General features: G+C 48.7%; 9 protein-coding genes across 9 annotated transcripts; 5 read left to right on the top strand and 4 right to left on the bottom strand.

Moving 5' to 3' along the window:
* Positions 1-393: 393 nt before the first annotated feature.
* FPRO_11228 (uncharacterized protein) lies at positions 394-2,764 on the top strand (the record flags this gene model as incomplete). Its single annotated transcript, XM_031232278.1, has 2 exons — positions 394-2,687; positions 2,749-2,764. 2 exons carry the CDS (start codon positions 394-396, stop codon positions 2,762-2,764), a joined length of 2,310 nt encoding a protein of 769 aa, XP_031082231.1.
* Positions 2,765-4,333: 1,569 nt separating this feature from the next.
* On the top strand, positions 4,334-6,670 carry FPRO_11227 (uncharacterized protein; the record flags this gene model as incomplete). Its single annotated transcript, XM_031232277.1, has 1 exon — positions 4,334-6,670. One exon carries the CDS (start codon positions 4,334-4,336, stop codon positions 6,668-6,670), a length of 2,337 nt encoding a protein of 778 aa, XP_031082230.1.
* Positions 6,671-8,133: 1,463 nt separating this feature from the next.
* Positions 8,134-8,919, top strand: FPRO_11226 (uncharacterized protein; the record flags this gene model as incomplete). Its single annotated transcript, XM_031232276.1, has 4 exons — positions 8,134-8,343; positions 8,397-8,509; positions 8,588-8,669; positions 8,719-8,919. The coding sequence occupies 4 exons, from the start codon at positions 8,134-8,136 to the stop codon at positions 8,917-8,919; spliced, it is 606 nt and encodes a 201-aa protein (XP_031082229.1).
* Positions 8,920-10,231: 1,312 nt separating this feature from the next.
* Positions 10,232-14,886, bottom strand: FPRO_11225 (uncharacterized protein; the record flags this gene model as incomplete). The annotated part of the gene is made up of 3 exons (XM_031232275.1): positions 10,232-10,266; positions 10,317-13,726; positions 13,787-14,886. 3 exons carry the CDS (start codon positions 14,884-14,886, stop codon positions 10,232-10,234), a joined length of 4,545 nt encoding a protein of 1,514 aa, XP_031082228.1.
* Positions 14,887-15,438: 552 nt separating this feature from the next.
* FPRO_11224 (uncharacterized protein) lies at positions 15,439-16,608 on the bottom strand (the record flags this gene model as incomplete). The annotated part of the gene is made up of 1 exon (XM_031232274.1): positions 15,439-16,608. One exon carries the CDS (start codon positions 16,606-16,608, stop codon positions 15,439-15,441), a length of 1,170 nt encoding a protein of 389 aa, XP_031082227.1.
* Positions 16,609-16,845: 237 nt separating this feature from the next.
* Positions 16,846-17,430, bottom strand: FPRO_11223 (uncharacterized protein; the record flags this gene model as incomplete). The annotated part of the gene is made up of 1 exon (XM_031232273.1): positions 16,846-17,430. The coding sequence occupies one exon, from the start codon at positions 17,428-17,430 to the stop codon at positions 16,846-16,848; it is 585 nt and encodes a 194-aa protein (XP_031082226.1).
* A 695-nt stretch (positions 17,431-18,125) lies between these two features.
* FPRO_11222 (uncharacterized protein) lies at positions 18,126-19,486 on the top strand (the record flags this gene model as incomplete). The annotated part of the gene is made up of 5 exons (XM_031232271.1): positions 18,126-18,201; positions 18,248-18,544; positions 18,593-18,669; positions 18,790-19,158; positions 19,202-19,486. The coding sequence occupies 5 exons, from the start codon at positions 18,126-18,128 to the stop codon at positions 19,484-19,486; spliced, it is 1,104 nt and encodes a 367-aa protein (XP_031082225.1).
* A 295-nt stretch (positions 19,487-19,781) lies between these two features.
* Positions 19,782-22,040, bottom strand: FPRO_11221 (uncharacterized protein; the record flags this gene model as incomplete). Its single annotated transcript, XM_031232270.1, has 1 exon — positions 19,782-22,040. The coding sequence occupies one exon, from the start codon at positions 22,038-22,040 to the stop codon at positions 19,782-19,784; it is 2,259 nt and encodes a 752-aa protein (XP_031082224.1).
* A 2,806-nt stretch (positions 22,041-24,846) lies between these two features.
* Positions 24,847-26,929, top strand: FPRO_11220 (uncharacterized protein; the record flags this gene model as incomplete). The annotated part of the gene is made up of 4 exons (XM_031232269.1): positions 24,847-25,688; positions 25,741-25,879; positions 25,929-26,233; positions 26,284-26,929. The coding sequence occupies 4 exons, from the start codon at positions 24,847-24,849 to the stop codon at positions 26,927-26,929; spliced, it is 1,932 nt and encodes a 643-aa protein (XP_031082223.1).
* Positions 26,930-27,083: the final 154 nt, after the last annotated feature.

Below are 27,083 nucleotides of genomic sequence, written 5' to 3'. Positions count from 1 at the left end.
CAGGGTGAACTTCCTTAAGTTTCCCTTCGTTGTTACATAGTTATAAGACCAAGTACATACATTTAACTGATGTCAAAATAATATGATGACTCATATGCACAAGGGTTTGACTTCGCCCGAGGTGTTGGGAGCTCTATACAGATTAGATAAAATAGGATATGCCGATGCTGTCAATGGCGCATGAAAAAGAAAAACAATTCCAATTTCAATACAATGTCATCCAAATTGTCTGCCTTGCTCAGCCGCAATTTGGTTCGCCTTGTTTTGACACGTCACCCCGCACTCGGCCAGCTCACCATTATCATTTTTCTTTTTCATTCTTCCACTCTCAAACACTCCCTCGAAATGGAATGAGATTCTTCGAATATTCTAAAATCTGAGAAAACGCATAAAATGTCCGGAGCCGAGGCCGCGATCGCAGGCATAGGATTTCTCTGTAACGCGATGCAGATCGTCACTTTCGGCAGAGATATTCTCCAGGTTTACAGTCACGTTCGGAATGAACACTGTCCTGACCCCAGGCTGAAATCCTATCTCGAAAGCGCGAAAGCTTGCTTCGATGATATGAACAGCTCTGCCTCTCGGGTTCTGCCGTCGACCCGAGACCAACAGCAAATAATTGACATTGGCAAAAAGCTGGAGGAATCCATGACCCAGCTCCAATCCAAATTCTCAGAGCTTCATATTGACGATACATCTCGACGTGGATTCCGCGGGAAGATAGAGATGGGTAAAAAGAGTCTAGCCACGCTGTGGCAAGGAAAAGAACTGGAAAGTCTTGAGGTCAACCTCAAACGATACGAAAGCCTTCTCCATGGTGTCGTTCTGCACCGCATATGCAACCAGTCTCAGGCAGCAGAAATCAGTTCACAACAGTCCTTCAGCGAACTTAACACCAACCTACAGTCAGTCATTAAACAGTTGGCGGATGGCCGCACATGGATGTCCGACCTTTCAATTGAGTCACTGGAGACAAGAAACCTGATTACCAAGGAGCATGAAACAACACGTGCAGCTATCAACACAGGATTCACTACTTCGCAGGGCGCCCTTGGGAGGTTCCGCGATTCAGTATCTCGAGAATTTCAGAATATGGCCAGACGCGACCAGAGCAAAATCTTCGAGCAAGAACACAACCAATTGCTCCAAAGCCTCCGGTTTCCTGACATGAGGAGCCGTGAAAATCACATATCTGAAAATTACCCTGGAACCTTTGATTGGGTCTTCGAGAACACCACTGATTGTAGTCGAAGCCGTTCGCCCAATTGGAAAGAATCAGACGACGATAGCTTTCAGCAAAGCGAAGAGAATATGGACGATGATGAGGATCTGGAACACTCACCAGTGGGGGAAATTACGACAAGATCATCGGATCTTAATTGTTTTCCGGCCTGGCTAGAGTCAGATGCCCAGCAATATTGGATTAGCGGTAAGCCTGCTTCTGGGAAAAGCTCGCTTATGAAATTCCTTGCGACCCATTCCCTCACGTTGCAGCATCTGAGAGCCCACCATAGTAACATCCAAATCCTCACCCACTATTTCTGGAAGCCAGGGCAGCCACTACAGAAGAGTATCGAGGGAATGACACGTTCTCTCCTACATCAAGTGCTTCACAAGAACCGTCGTCTCGCCCAGCGCCTGTGGACCGAACAGTCGAACGTTCAAGATAAGCGAGATCGTGGAGATTGGGATATGAATGAGCTGAAGAAGGCTCTCTGCTGGGCCATCCGATTTTCAGGCAGTACTTTTTGCATTTTCCTTGATGGGCTAGACGAGGCTAAAGAATTCGAGGACCTACCGTGGGGTGATAATCAGAACTCCCAGGTTATCTACGACTTACTCAGCCTTAGCAATATCAAGCTGTGTGCATCCAGCAGGGAAGAGAATCCTTTTTGTCGGTTCTTTGAAGGCCAACCCTGTCTCAGAACCCATCAGCTTAATGAGTACGATATCTACCATTATGCGAAGAACAAGCTAGAAGTATCTGGTCTAAGCTCCAGCGATCGATCTCGACTTTTATCGATAGTTGTAGCGAAAGCAGATGGTGTGTTTCTTTGGGTGGTCTTGGCTGTCAAGAGTCTCAATCAGGCAATACGATCAGGTGGTGCCAATGAATTTGAGGAGCGACTCGCACAGACACCATCTGATTTACACGACCTCTTGGTCGATATGTGGAATCGTTTAGGAGATGATGCCAAGTTGTCAACTTACAAAAATGATGCTTCTCGGTCCTTCAGCTTAGCTCTTGCAGCAAAGAACATCGATGAGGAAAACTATCGGTATAGCGACCTTCCTCTTCATTCGATGAGCTCATTGCTCGTCTTGGCTACAGCCCTGGAGGACAAACCATTCACGTCGATATTGAGGGAAGGCCGAGAAATACAGGCAAAAGAACTGCAAACTAGATGTTCAAGGATAGAAGATCGATTGCGTTTGGTTTGCCGAGGTCTCCTTGAAGTAAGGACGCTGGATCATGACTATCATGAATGGGCTGGAAACAAAGTCCTTTTTGACTATGCCTCAACAAGGGTTGAATTCATACACAGATGTGCATTCGACTTCATTACCGACACACAGTTTGGGCGTGAACATCTTGCAATTTGTCACTGGTCATCAATTGAGCAAGCAGAAAGGTTACTTGCCGGTTATCTAGTCAAATCTCGGTTTCTATGCATCAAGAAAGAACGGTACGAGTTCCCGACAACATCCACAGGCACAGAGCTTCATCACAATAAAAACATGCACCAGTTGGCCCCAGCTTTAAGTATCATACTCAGCTGGTCCAAGGGTAATGCGTGTTTCCGAAATAGCATGTTTGCGGTATTGCGAGACTGGCAGGAATTTGGCTTATTTTACGGTCACTTATATTGGAGCTATCCGGTACTTCCTAAATCTCCTTCCAACCCGAGGCAGTTAGAGTTCCTTGAGAATGTCGTCAGAGCAGACAATTCGGACGCCATGATCATCTATCTGCTAGAACAGTTTTCAATTGTTTCTCTGGCAGAGGCTATTCCTATTCTGCTCTGCGTGTGGGTGATTCCCGAAAAGTCCATAGCGATGGGGTCATGCTTGAGCTTTGTTGACTACATCCTGACCCGCCTGGAAGGTGCAACTGGTGAAGGGCGGCAGGATGTTTCCTCACAAGCTGAACATGATGTGATAAATGCAACAAGGCTACTGCATTCATGGTTCGTCATGCAGTGCCTTCACCGGGTATATGTCCATTGGGGGGACGATGGACATATGATCACAGACTTACTGCGCCGCTTTAGCCTGACTCTATGTTCAGTGAACGATTGGCAAAGCCCATTGATTCTAGAATTTGGTGTTGGTTTAACTCATAAATTCTATCCACAAGACAGCACAGGGTACGGTTATGCGTTTCACCAATATACCGTTGCTATAGGGAATTTTGTTACTGCTTACCACTTACTCGGTCAAATCTTACAGGATCTACTAAACTGTGATCTACACATCCAACCTCCGGAAGACGCCAAGGAACGATTTGAAATACTTCTGATCAAAAGCGATGAATATCCTCCGGGCGATCGCAGGGTGCTTTTTCAACCTGCGGCAGAGTATCATCTGGATATTGCAAATTGTATAAAAAGGAACATATCAGAACGTCGTCCTTGGGTTAGAAACCAAAGGTGGTGCACCCTGTTAAAAAATATTAGTAAGGGCTTGACATGGATAGGTGAAGACACTGTGAGATATTGCATCGAGGAAGTTAATAAGCGGGGCTTGGAACTAATACATCCATGGGTGAATGCTGTCATAGAGGATTAAGATACTGTAGCTGTGAACTTCAGCAGAATAGATCAGTAAAGAGTGTTGTCCATCTCTAAAACCGTCGCATGATCTCCAATAGATTTATTGATTCATCAACAATCCAAGTGAGGGGTAGCCCATCACAATCAACAACGACATTTACCCTGAACTTCCCCCTGTAATTGGCTCATCCAACCCTAAGCAAAATTCAATTTAAGGATCGTCACCTTATCGTCAAAAACAACAACAACCTTCCTTCCTTATCTCCTCACGAACTTTTGTCGCCCTCCCAAGAAACCAAGTCTTGGCCAACGCAACATAACACGGGGAACTTTGTAAAAATGGTCCAAAGCGGCAGGTCTAATACCCCTGTAGCATTCCACATCTAAACCGCTGCGGGAAGGCGCCTATCTCACTAGCCCTGTCGATCCCCGGTATAAGCTTAATCTCGTCCCGGAACTTAGTCCACTATAAGAACAGAGTGATACCGAGCAACCTTTTTCTTGTTCTTTTTTTTTCCCCTCAAGGTTTCTCTTCTGCAACCTCAGGTCAATCGTTCATCATGGTCGCGAAATTACTGGCCACTCTTTTGGCGCTTGCCCCGCTGGGTCTGGCGATTGATCCTCCTCGACAGCCGCATCAACCTGTTGGTGAGGGGGATCGCCTACTCACTTTTAATGAGACCAGTCCAAGCGCTAAATTGAGACCTACTACCATGAGTGTAGAGTGGTCTTCCGCTGGACAAGATGGAAACTATATTGTTCTTAGCGACGATGGCGATCTCGTTCTGGAAGACATCGTCAGCGAAAAGACAACAAAGTTCATTACAGCCGATAAACTTCCCAAAGATCTGCACGAGTACTGGATCAGCAGCGACGCCAAGCGCGTTCTCGTCGCGTCAAACTACACCAAGCAATACCGCTACTCGTATTTCGCAGATTACTTCATTCTCGACGTCGAGTCTGGTGAGAGTGAGCCTCTTGTGAAAGACCAGGTTGGCGATATTCAGTACGCGCAGTTTGCGCCGAGTGGAGAAGCCATTGCTTTCGTGCGGGGCAACAATCTCTTCATTCGTGATGGTGAGGGCAAGGTTGAACAGATTACCACTGATGGAGGACCGGATATGTTTCACGGTGTGCCTGATTGGGTGTACGAGGAGGAGATCTACGGTGGACGCTCGGCGCTTTGGTGGTCGCCTGATGCAAAGTTCCTTGCGTTCCTGAGTTTCAATGAGACTGGCGTCGGTACCTTCACCATTCCCTACTACATGGATAACCAGAAGCTTGCGCCGACGTACCCTCGTGAGCTGGATCTTCGATACCCCAAGGTTGGATCCAAGAACCCTACCGTCGAGCTCAACATTCTTGACCTTTCGGATCGCGAGTACAAGCCTGTTCCTGTTGATGCTTTTGAGCCTGAGGAGCTCATCATCGGTGAAGTCGCTTGGGTCACCAAAGATCACAGCGCCCTTATCTACCGCGCTTTCAACCGTGTCCAGGACCATGATGCTCACGTCGTCGTCAACCCTGAGACGCTCAAGTCAAAGGTCGTTCGCGAGCGAGACGGAAGCGATGGATGGCTTGAACATACTCTGTCCATCTCCTTCGTTGGTCCTTTGAGTTCCAAGAAGAAGGATGCTTACTACGTTGATGTTTCGGATGAGGATGGTTGGAACCACATTTACTTGTACCCAGTCAACGGCGGAAAGGCCATTCAACTTACCTCTGGAAAGTGGGAGGTTTCGACTATTCTCAACATCGACACTGCTAAGAAGCTTGTTTACTTCCAAGCATCGAAGCGACACTCAACCGAGCGACATGTCTACAAGGTCTCGTGGGCGACTAAGAAGATTACTCCTCTCGTTGATGACAAGACTCCCGGTTACTGGTCTGCATCGTTCTCTTCTAGCGGTGGCTACTACATTCTCCACTACCAGGGCCCTGATGTTCCGTACCAAGAGCTGTACACCACCAACACCACCAGCAAGCCCGTCCGTACTCTCGTCGACAACAAGGCTTTCTACAAGAACATCACTCAGTACAGCCTGCCCAATATTACATACTTTGAACTCAAGCACCCTGATGGTTACTCCTTGAACGTCATGCAGCAGCTCCCTGTCAACTTCGACCCCGCTAAGAAGTACCCCGTTCTCTTCACTCCCTACGGCGGGCCCAACTCCCAGCGCGTCGCCAAGTCTTTCCAATCTTTAGGATGGAAGTCTTACATCTCGTCTGATCCTGAGCTTCAGTACATTGCTTACACCGTCGATAACCGCGGAACCGCCATGCAAGGCCGCAAGTACAGATCGCTCGTTACATCTCAGCTCGGAAAGCTTGAGCCGCTTGATCAGATCTGGGCTGCTGAACAGCTCATCAAGAGATACAGCTTCATCAACGCTGATAAGATTGGAATGTGGGGATGGTCGTATGGTGGATATCTCACAGCCAAGACCGTGGAAGCAGACTCTGGGGTGTTTAGCTTCGGTCTTATCACTGCTCCTGTGTCAGACTGGCGATTTTACGATTCCATGTACACGGAGCGATACATGAAGACTCTTGATGAGAATAAAGATGGATATCTCGAGACGGCCGTGCACAAGGTTGACGGTTTCAAGAACATCGCCGGCAGTTTCAGTATTCTTCACGGTACTGGTGATGACAACGTTCACTACCAACATGCAGCTGCTATGATTGATCTCCTCGTTGGTGCGGGCGTATCGCCTGAGAAGATGAAGATGTTTGCGTTCACGGATAGTGATCACAGCATTGTGTACAATGGCGCCTCGCCTTGGATTTACAAGTATCTTACTGCCAGGCTGTATGATGAGGTTAAGAGACAGCCAAAGTCCAAGGCGTTGACGCATCAGTGGAATAAGAGACGGGTTGAGATTGTGGCGTAAGGGCTGTTATTGTTTGTGTAGATTGATAGAAGAATACGCGATACAGCAATTCGTTGCCTGCGTTTGTGAGAACCCGGTGTGTAATCAGTAATCTACCTGCGCATAAGACTCGAAGATATCAACACTAATGATCGCTGATCGCATCATCATAAGTTTTAGGGTTTCTTTGACGATCTCATCCTAGGTGTTAGGATCGTTATGATAAGACTTCGGCCCAAACTTAGGGTTGAATCCTGAAACGCATTATAAATTTGTACAGACCAATCTGAGAGGGGCTACTTCTCGTCTTGCCTGCCAACTCATCTGACTCATTTCGCAACGGCGCTGGGGAGTGTCCTGTGCAGACTCGATGAAAAACGCCCTGCCCAGCAGAACGAAGGAAGACACGCAGGGTCGGATCACTGGCGTCGACTCATCGCTGCATCACAGCAAGAAATTCGGTGGGGAGTCTCTTCGGCCAATCCGCTTTGTTGCGAGAGTTTCGTTGTCGAGAGGATCCCGAACGGGAGGGAGCGGTGAAGCGTCGCAGTGAAAACGGGGAAACGATTAGCGACGAAGCGTTGGAGACTGATAGGCGAACTAACCTGGACTTGATAGATAATCCCGGATAGAGGCAATTTCTTGGACTTGGAGCACAGGAGCAACACCTATGGGGCTTCTCGAGGAGGCTCGACAAGGGTTCAAGACGTCGACGAGGGAGCGGAGCGTGGAACTGAGTTCGTTGAGGCATTGTACGAGTCACGACACACCAGTGTTGGAGAAAGGAGAGCTTCCGATCGGCGGTGGCTTCGTGGTCAACCTGATTCCAGTAGTACTGGACTACACCCTTCAGTTCCGGTGGGATCTGTGAAACATCAGTTGACCGCTCGGAGAAGCTTCGAAGACAGGAATACTTACAGCAGTACACTTCTTGTGGTTGTGGTGCCACCAAGTGCAGCAAGCCTCTCTCTCATCGATGACGCAAATGAGACAGTTGCCTCGGTAGATCGCAGGCGCGCATTCAAAGCATCTTCAAGACCATGACGAGCAAAGCCTTATTCAGGATCAAATTCATACTCCTCAAGAGCTGCGATTGCCGCAGAGGAGATGGACATGGCAAGGCGAAGCGTTGGTGATCAGGGAAGAGTCAGATATCGTACTAAAAGGAGGACGTCTGTTGATACGCAGAGTCTAAGCTGAGAATAGATAACGAGGTCGAGAAAGAAAACTCATTAATGGGTTAGAGGGAGTATGTTTCCCTCATACCGTCGCCAGCTGCCGCCAGTGCGAGCTCTATCTCACCACGACAAGGCACTTACCTCGCTGACCATTGGCCAGCAGCTAACCCTTTTCAGAACCTCTGTATAGTAAGGCTCTTACCATCTGCTCGTGTGTGTTGATGCTTTCATCTCCCCAAGTCCTCGCCATCTCATCGCATCGCCAGCCCTTCGTCTTTCCTCCGGTTTCTAACCGCGCGATTCGAGATGTCGATGCTACCTACTATCGCGAATGCCCTTGCAGAGTTCGTCTACGATAAAGACATCAGGTTTACCTCGTTCACTGCGCCAGATGGGGCTCCCTGTTTTGGCTGCCTCACGACCATCCATCGCGACGCGCGTCTGCTCTGTGTCATCGAAGACTCGGTGAAGGAGATTTGTCTCTGCTGTCAGAACTCTAAGAAGAAATGCGGCTCTGTAGGTTATGAGTTTTTCCCTATTTGCTTACCTTTTGGCTGACTTGATGGGAGATTCCTCGCGAAATCCTCGGCGCTGCCCAGTTCTACTGGAATCACATCTCTCGGCCGCAGGCCCTCGCCGCCAACCCCGACGATCTGCACGGCAAAGAAGTCTGGCGCATTTGGTCTGTCCTTGAAGAATGCGCGTCGGCTTAGCACGCAGTCGCCGATCAAATCTCGGATCCGTTCAAGCTGTCGAGCAGCAATTTTGACGTTGCCGAAACCATTCAGACACAAGAAGCTGCGGCGACCCGAGAGCTACTCTCCCTGCAACTCCTTAAATCTGTAAGTTACAGCGATTATTTAGCGTTCATTCTCCGCTCACACTCCTCAGGCTGGTGTCAATTTCTCTCCTGAGGAAATGCGGGCTCGTGTTGCGGCCGCGACACCATTGTACGCTCGCGATGACTCCATGGCTGTTCGTCTGCGCAAGGCACTCCGTCGCCTTCCCAACGCCGACAAAACACCCTATGGATCTGATGATGGAGAACTTGAGGACTTGCCCCATGAACTCGAAAATTCTCTCATCGCCTAGATGAACAAAACCCGAGACAGTGGATGCACTGCTCCTGTCTGCGCTCCTACTTTTGCTGGAATGGAACCCGCCAGCCAAGGACCATACCGCGTAATCGGAATGCCAAATAGCCGTTGCCAATGATTCGTCTTTGACCCCTTTTCTGTTATAAGTCGCCGGGAGGAGCTGTTTTCCTGTACTTTCTGTAATCTCCATCGGTTTTACTGCTTTCCTAGTTGCGTTCATAGGCCAGCTTTCCTGATGTTCTTAACTGGAAGCGTCTCAATTCATATATTCTGCTAATTTAAAAAGCTAAGGTTTTATTCTTAAGTCTCAGACATGATCTGTCTTGGTAGGGCGATCGATACTTTCATGCTCAGTGCCACCAGTGACGATCCAGACTTATTTCGCTTCTCCCAAGCTCTGCATTGCTGTATCCGACTCACCACCATGTCCATATTCGCCATAGCTATCATAAGACACGGGCTCTTCAAAATCTCTTCTCCAAAGTATCCACTTCCTCACAAAGAAAGGAAGCTGTTCATGCCATATCCACGTGACCAGTTGAATCTTTGGATGCTTATAGACCTTCTTAAGGTTTTTAAGACTCCGACTACTCGTCTCTTCCCTCAAGTAGAGCACGACGATTAATGCGATGGCATTGAGAACGGAGAAAACACTCAGTGTTCCTCTTGCGTGGAAACCATCATAGATCTTAGTTAACAGGACAGAGAGGAGGCCCGCGAAGAAAAGATTCATGATGATAGCTACTGAAGCGCCCTGGTTCGTGTTCTGTTAGGACTATGTTGGATCTTAGTATGCTTACTGCTTCACCGTGAGATGACGAGAAGCCTGGCCAGGTTAGTCTTCCCGCACACTTTATTGTCAAGTGCAGGAGTAATTACCTCTCAGGAGCCAAAGAAAATGAGATCAGTTTTAAACCCTCGTCAGAGCCATTTCTGGCTCAGGGGTACTGGTTACTGATCTAAGCCAGGGACATAAGCAACCACGAAACTTGCATCAGGCCAGAACAGGTCCCTCACGTCGGCTGCGAGAACTCACAGAGTACAAAAATCGTTCCAACAATATTTCAAGCCTCTATACCTTTCTCAAGTTGCCGTTGTACGCAATAGCTGCCTATGTTGTGTGTAATAGTGTGGATTACAAATAGCTCTGCCGGCTCTCATAAACATTTCTTCCAGTCTTCTTGGAGGTATCATTTGGCATCAGTGATTGCCATGTTGATAGCAAACCCCATGAGAATGCCGAAAACCATCCTGACGACATTACAGGCTGTCACTAAATAAAACCCACGACATACCGGAGCTGCGGGCTAGGCTGGCACAGCAGAGCCTGCCTCACTAGAACCTGACGGCTATTTTATTACCTTAGTCTCCACGTCTGTTGATCTAACATACTGCCTTCAAGTGTACAATTTTTAACCCTAAGTAATCCAACACGTTCGTAGTACTTTTGCCCCTTCATACTTCTCTGCCCCCGCTTATGCTTCTGTTCTTGTATAACGACCACTTTGGTGTCGTGAAGGTTCTCGTGCCAATCACTTTTCGAATTCCCTAATACAATGCCTGTCCAGGACTCCTGTAGCAGCGATGGCACAAGTACATCCTTGCTGGTGAGGAAGAACTCGCCCTGCCATACGCCATGGCCAGCGCATAGCGTACCAATCCACGTGTTGGGGCGACCGTCGAACTCTCCCCTGTGAAACCTAACGGTGACAGAACTGGCTGTGATCTCAAGCACATGGTTCTGGCCTGATCGGATGTCTGGGTTGCTGTCGTCCGCCATTCGCAATTGGTCATAGCACCGCTTCCACGGCACTGCAACTGCATCGTCCTGATTGCCCGGAATGATGGATACGTCTATCGCAAATCCATTGCTTTGCTTCATAGGCTTGCTTGTCTTACTCATGCCCGTGACCACGCCCTGCCATCCTGTCCACGACCAGCTCGGAAAGCCTGTCTGCCGATGGGCGGGCTTTACAAGTCGCCAGCATAGACCGTCGAGAAAGCCACCTAGGCCTGCAGCAGCGGTATCCTCATTATCGACGCTGTTGCTGGACCCTGTTGGCTTTCGTGACCTTCCCCCTGATCCTCGTTCGTAACGTTCTTTGAGGCGCAGAATGGGAACGCCACAAATATGATAGATAGGTCTTGTTTTGTGTTGAGCAAGTAAACTGAAGATGCCAAGCATGGCATTGAGTGTGTCCGAAGGCAGGGAAAGCTTTCGTTTCATGTAAACCTCCAAGAGGTCAAATAGGCCGACGCCAGTTTGGTCTGAATCCATCCCGGGAAGTTTGTATGGCTGATACATCCAAAACGGCTCCATAAAGCGTGGTTTATGTCCAGATAGTAGCTGTTCAAATCCAATAGGCAAGCGGATGGCCTCACGACACAGCATGTTCCGGCACTCATAAGACATCTCATAATCTGAGAAGTAGAGACGACGGCGTGCTAGCAGTCCCTCCTGATATGTCCATCCCCGAGTGGCCCAAGTGGAGCGGGAGCGGATGTGAAGGGAGGGATCTGGTGGGATACATACCAAAGCGTGTCCTTGAATCGAAGCGCCGGGTTGCTGGCTCCTCGGGCGCCCTGGGACACCAGGTAGACCTGCTGATGAATCTTGCCCAGCTGCTGCAATCAGAGTCACTTCGGCATTGGCATAGACAAGATGCATATGCCTTAACTGCTCCTGCTTAATGGCCTCGTCTCCCGTCTGCACAATGCAATACCGATCCACCCAGAGGTATCTGTAACCCAGCTCTAGTGTCACACGGATGGCATCCTCAATAGCTGGCTCCACTATACCGTCTCCTTTCCCGTCGAGGATTTCCTGCTGCTTCTCTCGTTGTAGCGGTTGCTGATTCCCTTGTGACTGACCCCATACGTAGCTCAGAGCGACATATGGCGGCAGACCGTCAGTCTGAGACTCTTTCTGTTCAGCAATCTGCCTTGTAGAACACTCGATCAGAAAGAAATGCAGAACGGCGGCTGATTTACGCGGGTTGCACTCCCCCGAGTGGTTCTCGCGACACAAAGTTATCCAACCCCTAGCTATACTCCAGTCCTTTATCTCGGTGGTCATTCGCGGGATATTCAAGGAACATAGATTTGGACCGTTCCTCCCGAGGCGGCCGATGAGGCCGGAAGAGAAAGTGGCTTTAACAACATCCTTTTCACGTCTTGACGGGCTCGGGTTGCGCCTTGAGCGACGTCGGGTTGGAACCACCTCGTCAGCAACGGGGGAGTCGCCAGCCACTACGGCTAGCAACATAGTGTCGGCGAATCGCTTAAATCGAAGATCATTCCAGCGGCTCATCTTTCCGTGGCAGATCCAAGATTGCGTGGTAGAGAAGCTGACCAGCTTGTGCTCCTCCCTGAGGCTGGTATGAGGATACACGGTAGCAAACAGGCGGCATAGAGGGCAACTCCTCGTCTTCCAAGTTTCGTCCACCCTACCTAGGCCGGCGATCACGCGCCCTTCATACTGGGTATGGCGTCTCCAAAGGGCAGAACCGAGGTTGATATCCAAGCATGACGAACACATGCTTTCTGTGCCATCTGTCCACTCGTCGACATATTCCTGCTGCTCCTCCAGATATAGGGGGTACTCCTTAAGCAGGTTTGCTCGTAGTGCATCAACTAGACTTCCTGACAGCTTCGGTTGGTAGTCAAAATCAGGTTCATCGCTTGAAGTTCCACTTCCTTGAGATAATGAGCGGCGTGCACGCTGTCGTTGTCGCTGTTGTGGTCGAGCCTCCTCAAACATAGAGTATGCACTAGACCGGAAGCCTTGCTCCATCACAAAGGTGGCCTCAAAGGAATGAGGCCTCACAGAATTGATCGACTCACTGGCACCTCTTGTGCGCAAAAGCGCCGTAGTTTCCATATTACCTACTTGTTTTGCAGTGTCTAATGGGCTGCCAAGGCCCCCAGCTCGAGGCTGATTCACATCAAGATCTAACCGCGAGAGTAGAACCTCGACATACTCATGGCCTTGATGAGACATGACAGCCAGAAGCAACGGAGTAAAGCCATCATGGTCCTCGGCATTAGGATCGACGTCTGGAATCCTAAGCAGCCGCTGCAAAACAGCTTTCCGCTCTTCTTTTTTCTCACTATCCTGAAGACCATTCTTGCAGAAAATCCATGAAAGAGGGCATCTTCCATGGATATCCCGTGAGTCTGGATTAACGTCTTTCCTTTCGAGAAGTGCATTGACATGTTCCCTTCTACCAGCTTCTGCAGCAAGAGAAAGTGCTGTCCGCCCTTGGCTGTTTGGGAGATCGGGCTTAATCCTTGGATCCTCGAGAAGCGCCTTCATTTTCTCGATGCTCTTCGCATAGCAAAGAGCCGTACGACCAGAGTTATCCTGCATGTTAGGCTCGGCCCCAGAAGCCAAAATAAGCTTGACCATTCCTACTGTGCCTCCAGAGGCAGCCAGCATCAACGCTGTCCTACCGTCCCTGTCCTGGAAGTTCACATCTATACTGGGGGCGGATAGCAGCACTTGAGTCGCAATTTCGCGTTCGACTCGGCCATATTCGACCACAGCCATGAGTGCTGTTCTTTCATAGGTACTGGCTAGGATGGTATTAACGTCAACCTGCCCCACACTTATCAGTGCCTGAACCACGTCCGCATGGTCATGTACGGCTGCCTCTGCTAAGGGCGACTTGTCCTTAGGTCCAGCTGTCGGATCGATTTGAGGGTGCTCTAAAAGAGCCATGACGAGTCCGAGAGCGCCATTTTTAGCCGCGTATAATAATGCCGTAAGGCCGAAAGAGTCACGAGCGTTCACGGCGATCTGGCTATCAGCCAGCAGCCTGCGGGTCGCGCCCTCGTGCGACTACCAACCCCCAAGCCCATACCCATGCCGTGGATTCACGGCCCAAATCAGCGGCGTTCTCGAATCGGAATCTTGGTCATTCGGATTGGTGTCTCCAGTTGCCAGCAGTTCGTTCACTACATCTTTGGAACCACTCTCGGCCGCAAATGAAAGAGCAGTGCGCCCATCTTGATTTTCATGGCCAACCTCAATCCTGCCATCAGCAATGAGAATCTTGACCACATCAACGAAACCCCCCTGGGCAGCAGCGGTAAGTGCCGTCCCGCTACGGTTCGAACTAAGTCCCGGTCTGACCTCGTCCATATCTAGAAACAACCGGACGGCGCTGAGATCGCCCCGCCTGGACGCCGCCATCAGTGGGCTATCTTCAACCCAGCCTAGTGCTTCCCCTGCGTGGTACCCATGAACCGCGTTAACATCGAGACTGTGCTTGGCCAAAAGTTCTCGAACAATTCTAGAGCATCCAGCGGCGACAGCGAAAACCAGGAGTTTCGATGCAGGCTCAACGATGTTCTTGGTCCCACCGTGGTCAGCCTCTTGAGAGTCGCGCCCAATGTCGCATTTTGCCAGCAAAGATAACGCCACGTGTTCAAATCCAGCACAAACAGCAAGGCCAAGTATACTGACTTTTTCCCAGTAGACAGTCTTAGACAGGATTGTTGTTAGGCACGGATTGATGCCATTTGCGTGTGATAGTCGCTCGGCTGTTTCTTGATGGCCCTCCTTGATCGCAATGGACAGGGGTGTCTCTAGTTTATGCTCGTGGAGGTATGAAGGCCGCGGGTTGACATCTGACAACTTGGTACTCGCTAGTAGCAGTTGCACGACAGATGTATGGCCATCGCGAGCGGCCTTCCATAACGGTGCGAGATGGTCCAGATCGCTCAAGTTGGGGTTGGCGTTGTGTGCAAGCAGTCGCTCTACCACAGCGGTATGTCCCTTTTCGGCAGCTAGTGCCAACGACGTGCAGCCGCCGTAGTCGCGTGCGTTGATGTCGATGTCGCAACCGTCAGTAAGCAGCGCTGTAAGCGTGTCGACGTCGCCGGCCTCAGCAGCGCACATCAGCGGTTTCCAGCCTTTCTCCTGGCCGTGGCTACTGAATTTGTCGGATGAGCCAGCCATCTCACACACTCTTCTCTTGATTTTAGTTGCTTTGTGGTTTTGAAGCATGAATCAAAGTGTTAGGCGGAAGGACTCAGGGCTTTCATAGAGCACAATACGTCTTTTGCAGTAGAATTGTCTAATCTGCGAGGGGAATAGTGGCCTCGGCTTGAGAACTCGAGAGGTGCAAGGATTGAAATAAGATGACGCAGGGCTCGCTACCTCTAAATATGGCGCTTTACATGAGCTGAAAAGGTCCGCTCGGGCACTTGCACATCACTTGCTGTCATGTCAAAAGGTGATTGGCTGCACTTTCCGGCCTCGAATGTCATCCCTATTGGTTCATGCGCGAGTCAGCCTCGCAAGTCAGGTTGGGCACAAAACTGTGAGACATGCACAAAGTCTCGTTCTTGATGAAGTTCATAATCTTACACCTAACACGATTTATGAAAAACGGTCAGCACTTTTTTTATTACTGTAATTGTAAATGCCTTGCGTGTGTTGTGACCACCGGTCCTGCAATTGATGCCAGTTTGGGTCGCATGTGACGAATTCAGGCTTTTAGTCAAAGGTCTAGCTACGATCTGTCGTAGTAGGATCATCAACATCGGTCTCGGGCTTCTGGCTCTCGGCTATAGATTCACCAGCCTCAGTAGCAGTAGCTTCAGAAGAAGTTGCATCCTCCGTAACAGGATTAGCGACTTCAGTCGGAGGAGCATCAACATCCACCGCGGCATCAGCCTCAGTCACAGGAGCACCAGTCTCAGGTGTATCAACATCAGCCGCTGTCTCCTCAACTTCGGCACTGCTTATCCAAACAGGCTCCCTCTTCTCCAAAAATGCGGCAATACCCTCCTTCGCATCCTCACTCCTCGCATGCAAAGCCATGACCCTAGCCGCCCATAGAGAAGCCTGCTCGTATCCATCACCATTCGATTTTCCAAATTCAAACTGCGTCCAGTACGCCCATTTTCCTACCGCTTGCTGTTGAGGCGACATAGAAAGCAGCCGTTCAACCACATCTAACACACGTTTCTCGAAAGCCTCTTCGGGATCTTGCCCCGGTGATACTTTGACAACATCGATAACATCTGGGTGGTCCGATGCCTTGATTGGCTCTGCTGTGGCGAGGAGTCGATATGTCGTCGCGGCGGGCAAACGTCGTGAAACTGCGGTTGAGGGACTAGTGCACGGCAATCCGATCTTTGCTCCTGGGAGAGCAAATTGAGTATCTGGTAGAGCAATCGGGAAGTCGGTGCTCATGGCAAGTTGGAACCCAGCAGCTGTCGCAATGCCTTGGATCGGACAAACAACCGGCACAGGGCTCCTCCGAATAGTTTTCATGACATCAGCGCAAAGTTCAAACAGAGTCCTGACATCATCCCGACTCATCTCGGAAAGTTCTTTGAGGTCATGGCCCGATGAGAATACAGGTCCTTCGCTTCGAAGTACCAGAACATCAGGTGCGCCGGCACGTTGTTTCTTCCACTCAGATGCGCTGACGAGCCAGCCCCAACGCTCCCAGTGCTTCGACTTTGGGCCTTTTAATGCCCATTCTAGTTCATTGAGAGCCTGCTGGCTGAATTTGGGGAGCATGCCCATGCGACTGGTAGGTCGTAACGCGAGGGCGCTGTCGAGCTGGGACTTGAGGTCTCTGAGCACGGGGATGCTAAGGGCGTTGCGCTTGGTGGGGTTTGAAAGTTTGATGTAGGCGGCTCGGGGGGGGAGCTTTGGGAAGGGCATTTTGGACGAGTTTATGATTTATTCGTGTTTATGATGACAGATTGACTGTGAATTGAGATGTTGAATTTGGTGGTTGATGATGTATGATGTGAGGGTAACGACTGACCCCGCATTTTCTGTTGGCCACTCAACCTCGGGCAATAACATCCCCTATAACCGTGACTTCATGACATGATCTAACGAGAAGTTAAATGTAATGATCACCATATAAAGCTACCTAGAAACAAATATTCATCTCTATTCTTCTTTCTTCCCCCCCTTCTCTTCCTCATATCTCGGATTTCCCCTTCCTCTCTTCTCCATAATCGCCCGTGTCTCCCCTCTCGTCCCCTCCGTAACCTTCATCCCCATTACCCTCTCATAAAACGGAACGCTCTTTTCCCAATCGCCCGTCGCAAGCATACTCTTCCTCAAATGAGGCATTGACTCGGCAACTTCATTTACGCATTCCATGAGCCATGTGCCTAGTCCTTCGCTGCGATAGGCGGGGGTGACCCAGACGTCGGTTATGTAGAGGACCGTTGTGAAGTCGGTGACGCAGCGCGCGAAGCCGATGAACTTGGGGCCAGAAGGCTTTTTCTTGATAGGGTTGCCAGGAGATGGGGGTGGTGAGTCTGTATCTGTGTCGTAGAGACCGAAGCTGAGGCCATTGTCGAGCATTTCTCGGGTCGCATCTTCTGGGAGAGGCTTTGCCCAGTAGAATTCTTTGGAAGTAAAGACTTTGATGACTTCTTTGACTGGGATCAGCGAGGGATCAGTCGAGATGAGAAACTCGTCTCGTCTCCATGACTTTTGTCGTAGCTGACAAGCTAATGTGGCCATTTAGTGAATTTCAAATGAAGTTGATGATGTTGGCTTGAAGTTGCGAGCTTTAGTGGTCTGATGTGACTTTGATGGACCCCCACCTGTCATATCCCTGCACTACCTCATTCCAACCAAGCTGAATGCGGCACAGGGCATCTTCAATCGATCTTTCGACACATTTCAATGATCCAATCAATCAGTAGGAATTCGTCATGTCTGTTGACTACAGGCGCTGTCAACTAGCTGCCAGTATCATAGATCTAGAGACGAACTCGAAAAACAGAAGCCGGTTAGGTAACCGAGAGCCATGGGGGGGCAATAATCGCTCGCTGGTATTCAAAGGGACGAAAACTATGACTTTTTTCGGGTTGTGAGAGAAGAAGTTTCAAGTATCAAGAGAGTTAAACTAAGTCTTCAATCAGCTAAAGCAATTGAAGGCCTCAAGATAGCGTTGCTGAAGTCGTTATCCTGACTAAGCCCCAAGGATCGGATTGCGCCATTGTTATCAAGATTGAGCAAGCAGTTGATCAACATCGGAAAACATCTTCCCCTCCACAGCGTGGCATCTCATGCGGAGAAGTCAATCACGACATCGTTATCTCCATTGATATGTCAGCATATGAATGTCGCGCATATATATCTAGTTAACTATCCTTCTTCAAACTCTGTAATTCAAACCATAATCACCGTGTGCTTCGTCGATATAGAACAAGATGCCTTCAGCAATCTCAGAAATCCCCCAATACTCCTACGTCCCTGAGACAAAGGAAGATCTGGACTGGGCAGACTGTAATTCCCCTCACCCCTCTTCCCCATCTATATCTAACTCTTCCAGTGGCAAACATAGACCTCTCTAAATACGGTACCCCCGAAGGCAACGCCGAACTCGCCCAAACTCTCATCGAAGCAATCCGCACCAAGGGTTTCTTTTACGTAACCAAGTTCGACATTCCCCAATCTTCCATTGACAGACAATTCGCTCTTGGCAATGCATTTTACAACCTCCCCATTGAAGAGAAGCTCAAGTATGTTCCTGATCTTGATGCGGGAGAGTATAATGGGTACAGACCAGGTGGACGAAGGATTTTGTCGGGTGGTGTGAAGGAGAAGACTGAGGTTTGGAACATGGCCAGTAAGTTGATCTTTAGATCCAATAGATTGTGGTACTGACTTGTTGCAGCGGATAATGGAAAGATTACGCAGCCTGTTCCGAAGCTGTTGAAGGATCACATTGATGAAATCACCTCATTTGCAAAGGTAAATTCCTCCAACACTCTTTTTCACAGATCGAATTTACTTTCCACCTGGCTTTTTCTTCCTAGCTATCATGCCTCAGTCATGAGTCATTTACCAGAACTCTACTGACCCTGGATACAGGACCTGCATGAGAAAGTCCTCGACCCTCTTTACCACCTCACAGCTCTCGCCCTCCAAATCCCCGAAGACCATCTCGTCAACCTACACAAGTGGGGAACCCACAACGAATCCCACCTCCGCTACATGAAATACGGGAAATTCTCCCCCGAGGAGATTGAAAAGCTTGAAGATGGTCTTTGGTCTCGCGGCCATACTGATCTTGGCTCATACACTCTTCTCTTCCGTCAACCTGTAGCCGGTCTTCAGATCAAAGATCACAAAACTGGCGATTGGAAGTGGGCCAAGCCTCTTGATGGAAGTTTGACGGTTAATGCGTGCGATGCGTTGAGTTTTCTTACGGGGGGTTATGTTCAGTCTACCATCCATCGGGTAAGTCAACCCCTTCACTTTGTTTCACAAACTAACAAATCAGGTATCTGTCCCTCCAAAGGATCAGCGCAACGTAGACCGTCTAGGTCTCTTGTACTTCTCGCGCGCAGAGAACGACCTTGTTCTCAATACAATTGACTCACCTCTTTTGAAGCGAGAGGGTTACACGCAGAATGAGTTTGAGAGGGGAAATCATCGCGTCCCGACGATGGGAGAGTTTACGACGTTGAAGCAGACTTGGCAGCAGTCGCAGAAGAGGGGAATCACGTATGATGAACTGGAAGGGCAGCAGATTCTTCCTGGGTTTCATGGAAGGAGTTTTAAGTAGTTCGTCTTCAGGGGGTAAGAAACATCAAGCCTTGGCATAAGGTATGAACTAAACTCAGTAAAGTCTATCCTAAACTTACACTAGATTACCTAGGTCTTTTCATTATTTAGGATCAAGGCCCTAAGCTCTCTTTTGTACCCCTCCCCCCCCGTTAGTGTAGCTCACAGGGAGCCAAGGCAGGTCTGACTACGGATTGCCAAAGCACATTTAGCTCGCAATTCATTTGATCTTCACAACACTTAAACAAACATGCTTCTCTGTTCTTGGTGATATATGCAACTTCACAGAATATTCTCTACCGTCTACGAACCTTGTTATCAGCACATGTCGATAACCCATACATACGTTCATCAGAACCCGTCGACTCCGCCCACTTCGCAACATCAACATCCCTCATCCCACTACTCGCCACAGTCTCCACCACAACACTCGTCTCTGGCGAAACGATCTGCGACACAGCATGCCATGCATTCCCAAGGATAGAGCTCTTCGTTGAAGCCATAAACATGATAATAGTTATCAGCGTAAGAACCAAGTGGAGGATAACACCGGACAGAATAATTATTAAGCCCGTCCATTGATTCGGAATGATAACATGTTTCACGTTTATCGTAGATACGGTTTGTTGTTGAGTAAAGTAGGGTAGGATATCGTGGAAGATCATTTGGTAGAATCGAAAGAACAACTCCTGGACTGCTCGTGCTGGATCATCCGTTTCTTGGAGAACACTCTGGAAGAGATGCGAATGCTCTGGGTGCGCCGGCCAATTCGCTAATGTATCAAACCACCCTTGCAGAGCATCGTTGTTGAAGGTCCATCCGCCGGAAATACTGTAGTCGAAAAGACTGGAGTGGATCATTTGGTAGACCCATTCATCCCAGTCAGCAACGCCTGTATCCGCCATAGAAGCTGGCCCCGAGAGCACTTTCAGATCTAGAATGCCTCTTGCTTCAGTATCTGAGGGAGATACGCCTATGCCGAGCTGTTTGAGAAATTGGGTTCCGTTCTTGCCCTGTAGTGTTTTCCACTTTGCAATCGACGTTGGTTCGGATGGTATTGCTCTACCTGTCATGGTGACGTTGTATAGAAGTGGTGTGTTCTGAGTGAGGAAGCACACACTCGCTTGGAAGATTTGAGTGCCGTTCTTATTCGTCGCTGTCGTCCATGGACCTTTGCTCGTTGACTTTGCCATTTGCATATCCCCCGGAATTGTCACGTTCGACCACGTGTTTGTAGCCATGTCATACATGGGTCTCAACTGAATCAGACTATCGCTCGCGTTGAGGAGAAGTACGGGATGAAAGTTGTATGGATGACGAGAAAGGGGATTCGTGAAACTGTTGTTCTTGGGTGCTAGTTCTTTCATGTTGAAACTGCAGAACGATATTGGCCAGGACGTCGAATTCGCTTGGTCCCATTCGTTGTTGATACGGCACGAGAGCGTCGCTGGATAAGAACCGTTTATGCTGGGCCCTGACTCCCAGCCAGTCGAGCTGTTGAACTCTGCCTGGAGATAAAGACCTTCTGTAGCATTACTTCCAGTGTATATATACTCGAATGTAGCATTATTGAAGGTTGGTGCTACACATGCTGTCCTCATGTTACTGACAATCGTAGGCCCAGAGTAATATTCTAGTGAAGTTCGATTATCAACATTAGCCATTGGTATCATGGCTCGATAAACGTCTCCAGTGTCTGCCACATCCTTAGGCGCAAGTTTCTGGCTCGAAGGCCGCGTCTCTGCAAATCGCCAATGTGCTGACGGTTTGGACTGCCAGTAAGATACACCAGAGAACACAGCTGTGTCCTTGGATATATCAAACCCAACATAGATTGACTGTGAGACAATGGGTGCGGCGATTGGAAGCGCCTTAAAGTCGAAAAGCAAGATCGTCGACGTGAAAGTCATGGCAAGACTCAGCATGAAACTAAAGAGTAGGACCATGCAGTGGAACAAGGTCTTCCTATTGCCTTTTGTGATGAGGAAGATATCCCAAGGGCTTGCATCACAACTAGAGGCTCTGGAGATTGACAATCGCGCCAGATCAGAGAGTCGGCAACCGGCGGTTTCAAGGACAATGGCTGCCATTGACGCAGCAGCGAGGCAAGTCTGGAGATCCATCGACACTCTGATTGCAGCAGAGCAAAGTGTTGCAACTTGCGCTGCGTAGTCGTCAAAGATGATTCTGTCCCATTCTTTGCCTCGGGGCTGTCTGTTGCGCGCTTTCTCGGCGCCTTGCCAGAGATAGACGAGGAGAGCGCAGGAGGCGATAATTACGATTGTTCCGAGGATAATGATGGTCATTCCCGTTTTGCCGAGTCTTCTTCGCAAAGGCTGGCGCTGTACTGGTCGTTGGAAGCCTGTCGGGGCATTTTGGTGTATGAGGCGTTGGCGGTCTTCGAACTCGGTGTTCGTTGGAAACGACGCAGGTTTACCGGTGGGGTAGTAACCGTAGCTAGACGGATCATTGGGATTTGAAGTTTGATGATACGTTGAAAACCCATCTGATCTCATCTCGTAGACGCCCTGGTGGACTTGACTATACTCAGCCATGATAACAACCTTTCCTTTCAATCCCACAGAAACTTCAATGTAAAATCGACAGGGAATTCATGCATCGGGGGTAGGAACAAGGATATTAACCCAGCTGTCCCCAAGGGCAAACTCAATGGCATGCATGAGGCTGAATCGACCAGTCTAGGTAACGCCATTTCTTTATTTTAAGCTTATTCTGGTAGTACAGCCAAGCGCTGCTTATCCCGATACAGCCTCTTACTTTTTCAGCTCGATCAGCCATTTCTTGACTCCCGACAAATTTGGGATGATGGCTATTGCGATTGGGCTATGTCGCGCCTGATCCCGATTGATTCGGGGCTCTGGATCTGTGGTGAGCGGAGGGAAGAAAACTTAGGCCTTCTGATCTAAGTGATGAAAAGAATTAGGTAAACTCAGTCCCTTTTAAACCAGCTTTTAGACCAGCTTATTCTGGCACCGCAATTGAAAGCCAGATTTTTTCTTCTCCCTGGGTTGTGATTTGGGGATGATCTCCGTCGCTTACCGGAGGGTTGGACGCCACTGGGGCGAATGTTTCAACGACGGATGGTCTGTTAGGTAATCCAGCAGTTTATGCTTGGAACATCTTGTGATGAATCATGCTTATAGCCTGCGATTTAAATGTGATGATAATTAAAAATAACTAGATAAAAATCCTGGTGCAACTCGTAGTATGCATGATGATCTCGCACAGGAGAATCATTGGCAGGTTGAGACGAATTAGTGGCAGTTCTGCAAGCCAAACCTCAACATCGAAGAGTACATACTTCAGCACATCGGCAGATAACTCTGGAGTTATTGCTTAGTTACTGGATATGCCTGTTGAAACCATAAAAGAACCGGGGGGGATTCTGTCAAAGACGAAATTCAGGACAGTCCACTGTTTTGATCTAAGGTACTGGCCGAGAGCTGAACAAAATTCGTAAAGTAAGCCAGAGTACTCTCTTGACGGGCAAAAGGGGACGGTGGCCATCCGTGGGCCTTCTAGTATTACTTATTTACGTTTGTCTTCTCTTTTCTCAACTTGACTCAGTTAGAGTGTCCTAGGCCCAGTCGGTTGGGTCAGTAGAGATGCTCCCGACTAGTAAAGGATCAGATTATGTCGAGTTTTGAGGAACTATAGCACAATAAGTCCTTTAGCTTTGTAATCTGCTCAAAGCGGTTCACTTGAGTCTATCAGGCTTTTTAATTTCTATAAATTAACAGCTTGCGTCTGAGCAATTTCCCAACTCTGCCTGCGTATTACTTTCTCAGCAGCAGCTTGTTGTCCTCTAATTACGGCGTAGGCGAGATTCATGCATGATGTACACTTTTTTGTGGCTGGCTGAGCTTGAGCGGGTGAGTTCTGGACCGGTCCTGTTTATTTGCACTGACTTTTGTTGGTTGCTGTTGGTTGTCGGTTCCGATTTTGAGCTCTGATTGGTTCAAGTAAGCGAACTGATGGGGCTTTTATGCTCCCCTTTCTCATCATCTCTCGCCTGATGAAACTCCTCCCTACTGAATGCAAGGTCCTTCCCGGCAAATCGATACTTGATCCGCGTCGCTTACTGGGACAATTTGCACTTGCTTCTGTGGGCGAAGCGCCAGGAAATGCAGTCGTCAATCACTGTTTTGGTTCAGAGATCAGGTTCGTTATTGAATCCTTGAAGCTCCACTAACTACTGGAAACTATCCCAGGGTTCCCTGGTAGCTGAACGAGAGCTGAACGAGCAGAACTCATCACTTAAATGGGGCTGACGATCATAAATGAGTAGTCACCAAAACTCCAGCAGCAGACAAGTGATCAAAAACGGCGCCTTGTGAAATTCAACTAGATGAAGGAATTGCCTTTGCTTTGTGTGAAGTCTATACATTGGAAAAGGAGAAATGAAGATTCGGACAGAATGGCACTGAGCCAGGCGGTCAACACGAGAATGGTTAGTGCAACAAGTCATTGAAGTCCTTGTAATAATAAGGTTGTTGGTGGACGTTGAGTGGAACCTCAATGAGACCGTACGGTGCGAGGCTAGCGTTAAACACTGTGTGTCTAGTTACTAATATAGAAAAGAAAATACTATATTACTAGCCTACCTTTTATAGCTTTTAAATGAACTTTCAAGAATATGTAATGAGTTATAAGGCTTAAATAAATAACTTTTATTATTATATTAGGTTTATATATAGCTTTTAATTTATATTAAATATATAATTTTAATATTATTCTAATTTACGTTATATATAACATATAACTAATATTACTTGAATACTTTTATACTTAGTCTTGGCTTAGTTTTACGTATTGAACTCTATATAGTACTATAAAGGACTATAAAGGTATACCTTAACCTCAAGCTTTATAGTCTTTAAAGTTAACAGCCCTGGTCAAAATGTCACCAAAGGCGGGTCTTGCAAATCTCAGCCCATCAGGGCCACTCGCCCACCCCTAACAGGCCCCAGCATACACCCGTAGCATGATGAATGTTTGATCAACAAGGTCCCTATCCCCTAACCCCTGGTCGCACTAACGCAGGTACTGAGGCCATCCCGCCAACAACACACGATGTTTCCAACAATATTGCCAATAGTTCAAACACCATAGACTTTTCAGCCGTCCTACTTAGATAAACAGAGAAGCCACCAACAAACAACCTTATACAGAAGAAAAGTAAACAACTGAGAGGCCTGCCACTCGGAAATAGCGTCAGGGCGTAAAGGATCTAGACAGGATGGATAAAAGGAGGTATCTCTCCGTGTTGACTTGTGAATCTTCGTCGCGATTTCTACTCTTTTTCGCGCAGTCACTCGTTTACCTGTCATTCATTTTGCGATGTTGTTTCACAAGGTATTTCTGGCTGCAGCTGCCGTTGCTACAGCCTACGCTGGACCATGCAAGCCTGTGAGTTCCCGGGCATCTATTTCTTCGTCTGCCGTCACCGGCATTCCGTCTTCGACTGCTTCGGTTGAGGTCTCATATACGACACTTACTGCCACTTCTGCGTCTTCTGGTACAGAGGAGGCCACTTCATCTGTGCCTATCGGCTCTGAGACCGTTACGTCCGAGGATTCCACCACTTTGGCTACGTTGCTGTCCAGCTCCGGATCTGTTTCCGATGGTCTTTCTACTTCCGAAACTGGCTCTCAAAGCAGTGATGCTTTGGTCTCAACCAGTGGTTCAGAAACCCTTGGGCTTTCTACAGGTACTGCTGTCACTGGGACCATGACCTCCGGGGGTACCACGACTGGTACTACTGACGTGGATCTAACGACTGAGCCGACTACCGCGCCAACTACCGATGGTACCATTGATGCTGCTGCAACTGGTACTACTACGACTGAGCTGTCTGGGCAGGCCACAATTGACCCTGCTACCGAATCCTCCGATCAGCCTACAACTGGTACGACTACGACGCTCCCAACGACCGAAGACACAACTGGATCTTCCACTCAGCCAACAACCGATACTACTGAACCCACCAGTGATGCCACCACTGACCCTTCAACAACTCAGCATGCCACCACCGAGGGTACAACCACCGAGTCTACAACCTCTGCCCCGACGTCTACATCTGAGTTCTGTTATGAAAATGCAGATGTCATCTCAATGCTGGCCTTTGACCCAGTTGCCTCTCCCTTCTGTGTCAGCTACCTTTCCATGACCACGCATACAATGTAAGTTCTTTCCCTCGGCAAACTTAGAACGTTCACTAATTACATCTCGCAGCACTGAGTATGCAACAACTGATCCCACAAACGTGTACCAAGTCGATGTCGCCACCATCACCGCCGACGCTCTCACGCACATCGAGACTAACTACGACGGTGTAACTGCAATCTTGACAGAGTTCAAGACCAATACCGAGGTAAGTTCCACTGACCATGCTGGGATAGCGTGTGCTAATATTTTTATAGTGGTCAGAGGCTACGGTTACGTCGACACGATCGGTCGAAACAATTACATGCCTTGACACCGCATACTCCTACGTTTCCCCTGTTCCTACCATCGACCGAGGCAGTCCGCATCCAGAGAAGCGCGGCCAGGACGAGATTGAGGTCCCTGAGGCGATACCTTCTGACTGGACTGAGGCTCAAACCTCTGATATCTGCTCCTGTCTTGATCTTGAGGAACCTACGACCCATACGACCATCACTCAGACAGTTGAGCCTACAACGTTCATCACGGCTTCTACAGATGTTGTTACTCCCATCGAAGAATAGTGCGTCCCCTTTTATTTGTTTAACGGATTACAAATCTAATTCTAAATAGTACCAAGATCATCACGACTACATCAATCAGTGTCTTTACCTCAACTGTAACTGAGAAGAAGACCTCGACTGTCACTGCCTGGGTCGTCGAGACAACCTTTGCTGATAACAACGACATTGCCTACCGACGATTCAACTGCCCTTTCAACGCCAATGTCTACGACGATGGTTTCACAACCAATTACTTCAAAGGCAAAAACCCTTTGTCGTCGGGCTACACGGACACCTTCCAATTCGGCACCTGCAACACTCTCACCCTCCCCGGCAGTGGAACTTTCGATCCCTCTCAGGCAGCACTCCTCTTCAACGCGTATTTCTACGCCAAAGAAACAGGAACATATACGTTCTCTGTTCCTGATACCATTGATAACTGGGGTTATCTCTGGGTCAAGGATGCAGCGTATACGTGGAGTTATGGTGCCTGGGCTATCCAGGGGACGCGAACGGGACAGAACTCTGCGTTGTGGAAGGGAGGTTCGTACCAGATTCAGTTGAAGAAGGGTGATGCTATTCCGTTTACGTATCTTTGGGCGAATGGAGGTGGTTGTGCTGGAAATGATTTGAGTGTGAGGACGCCGAGTGGGAAGTCTATTCCTGGCATGGCTGGGTCGACTGTCAAGGCTTGCCATCTGAACAAGTTTACTTAGGGTTGGTGGTTTTAATTCTTCATTTGTATATTTATTATGATAGACTTACTTCTGCACTTAATCACATCTGCATGGCGTCTCTGAGTCTCCAGATTCATTGCCTTATACTATGCAGTTAGAATTGTTTTGCCAAAACAATAACGTCGAAATCAAC

This window comes from Fusarium proliferatum (genome assembly GCF_900067095.1).
Source record: "Fusarium proliferatum ET1 genome assembly, contig: FPRO_scaffold005, whole genome shotgun sequence".
NCBI classification, from domain to species: Eukaryota; Fungi; Ascomycota; class Sordariomycetes; order Hypocreales; family Nectriaceae; genus Fusarium; species Fusarium proliferatum.
This window is presented reverse-complemented; position numbering and strand designations above follow the sequence as displayed.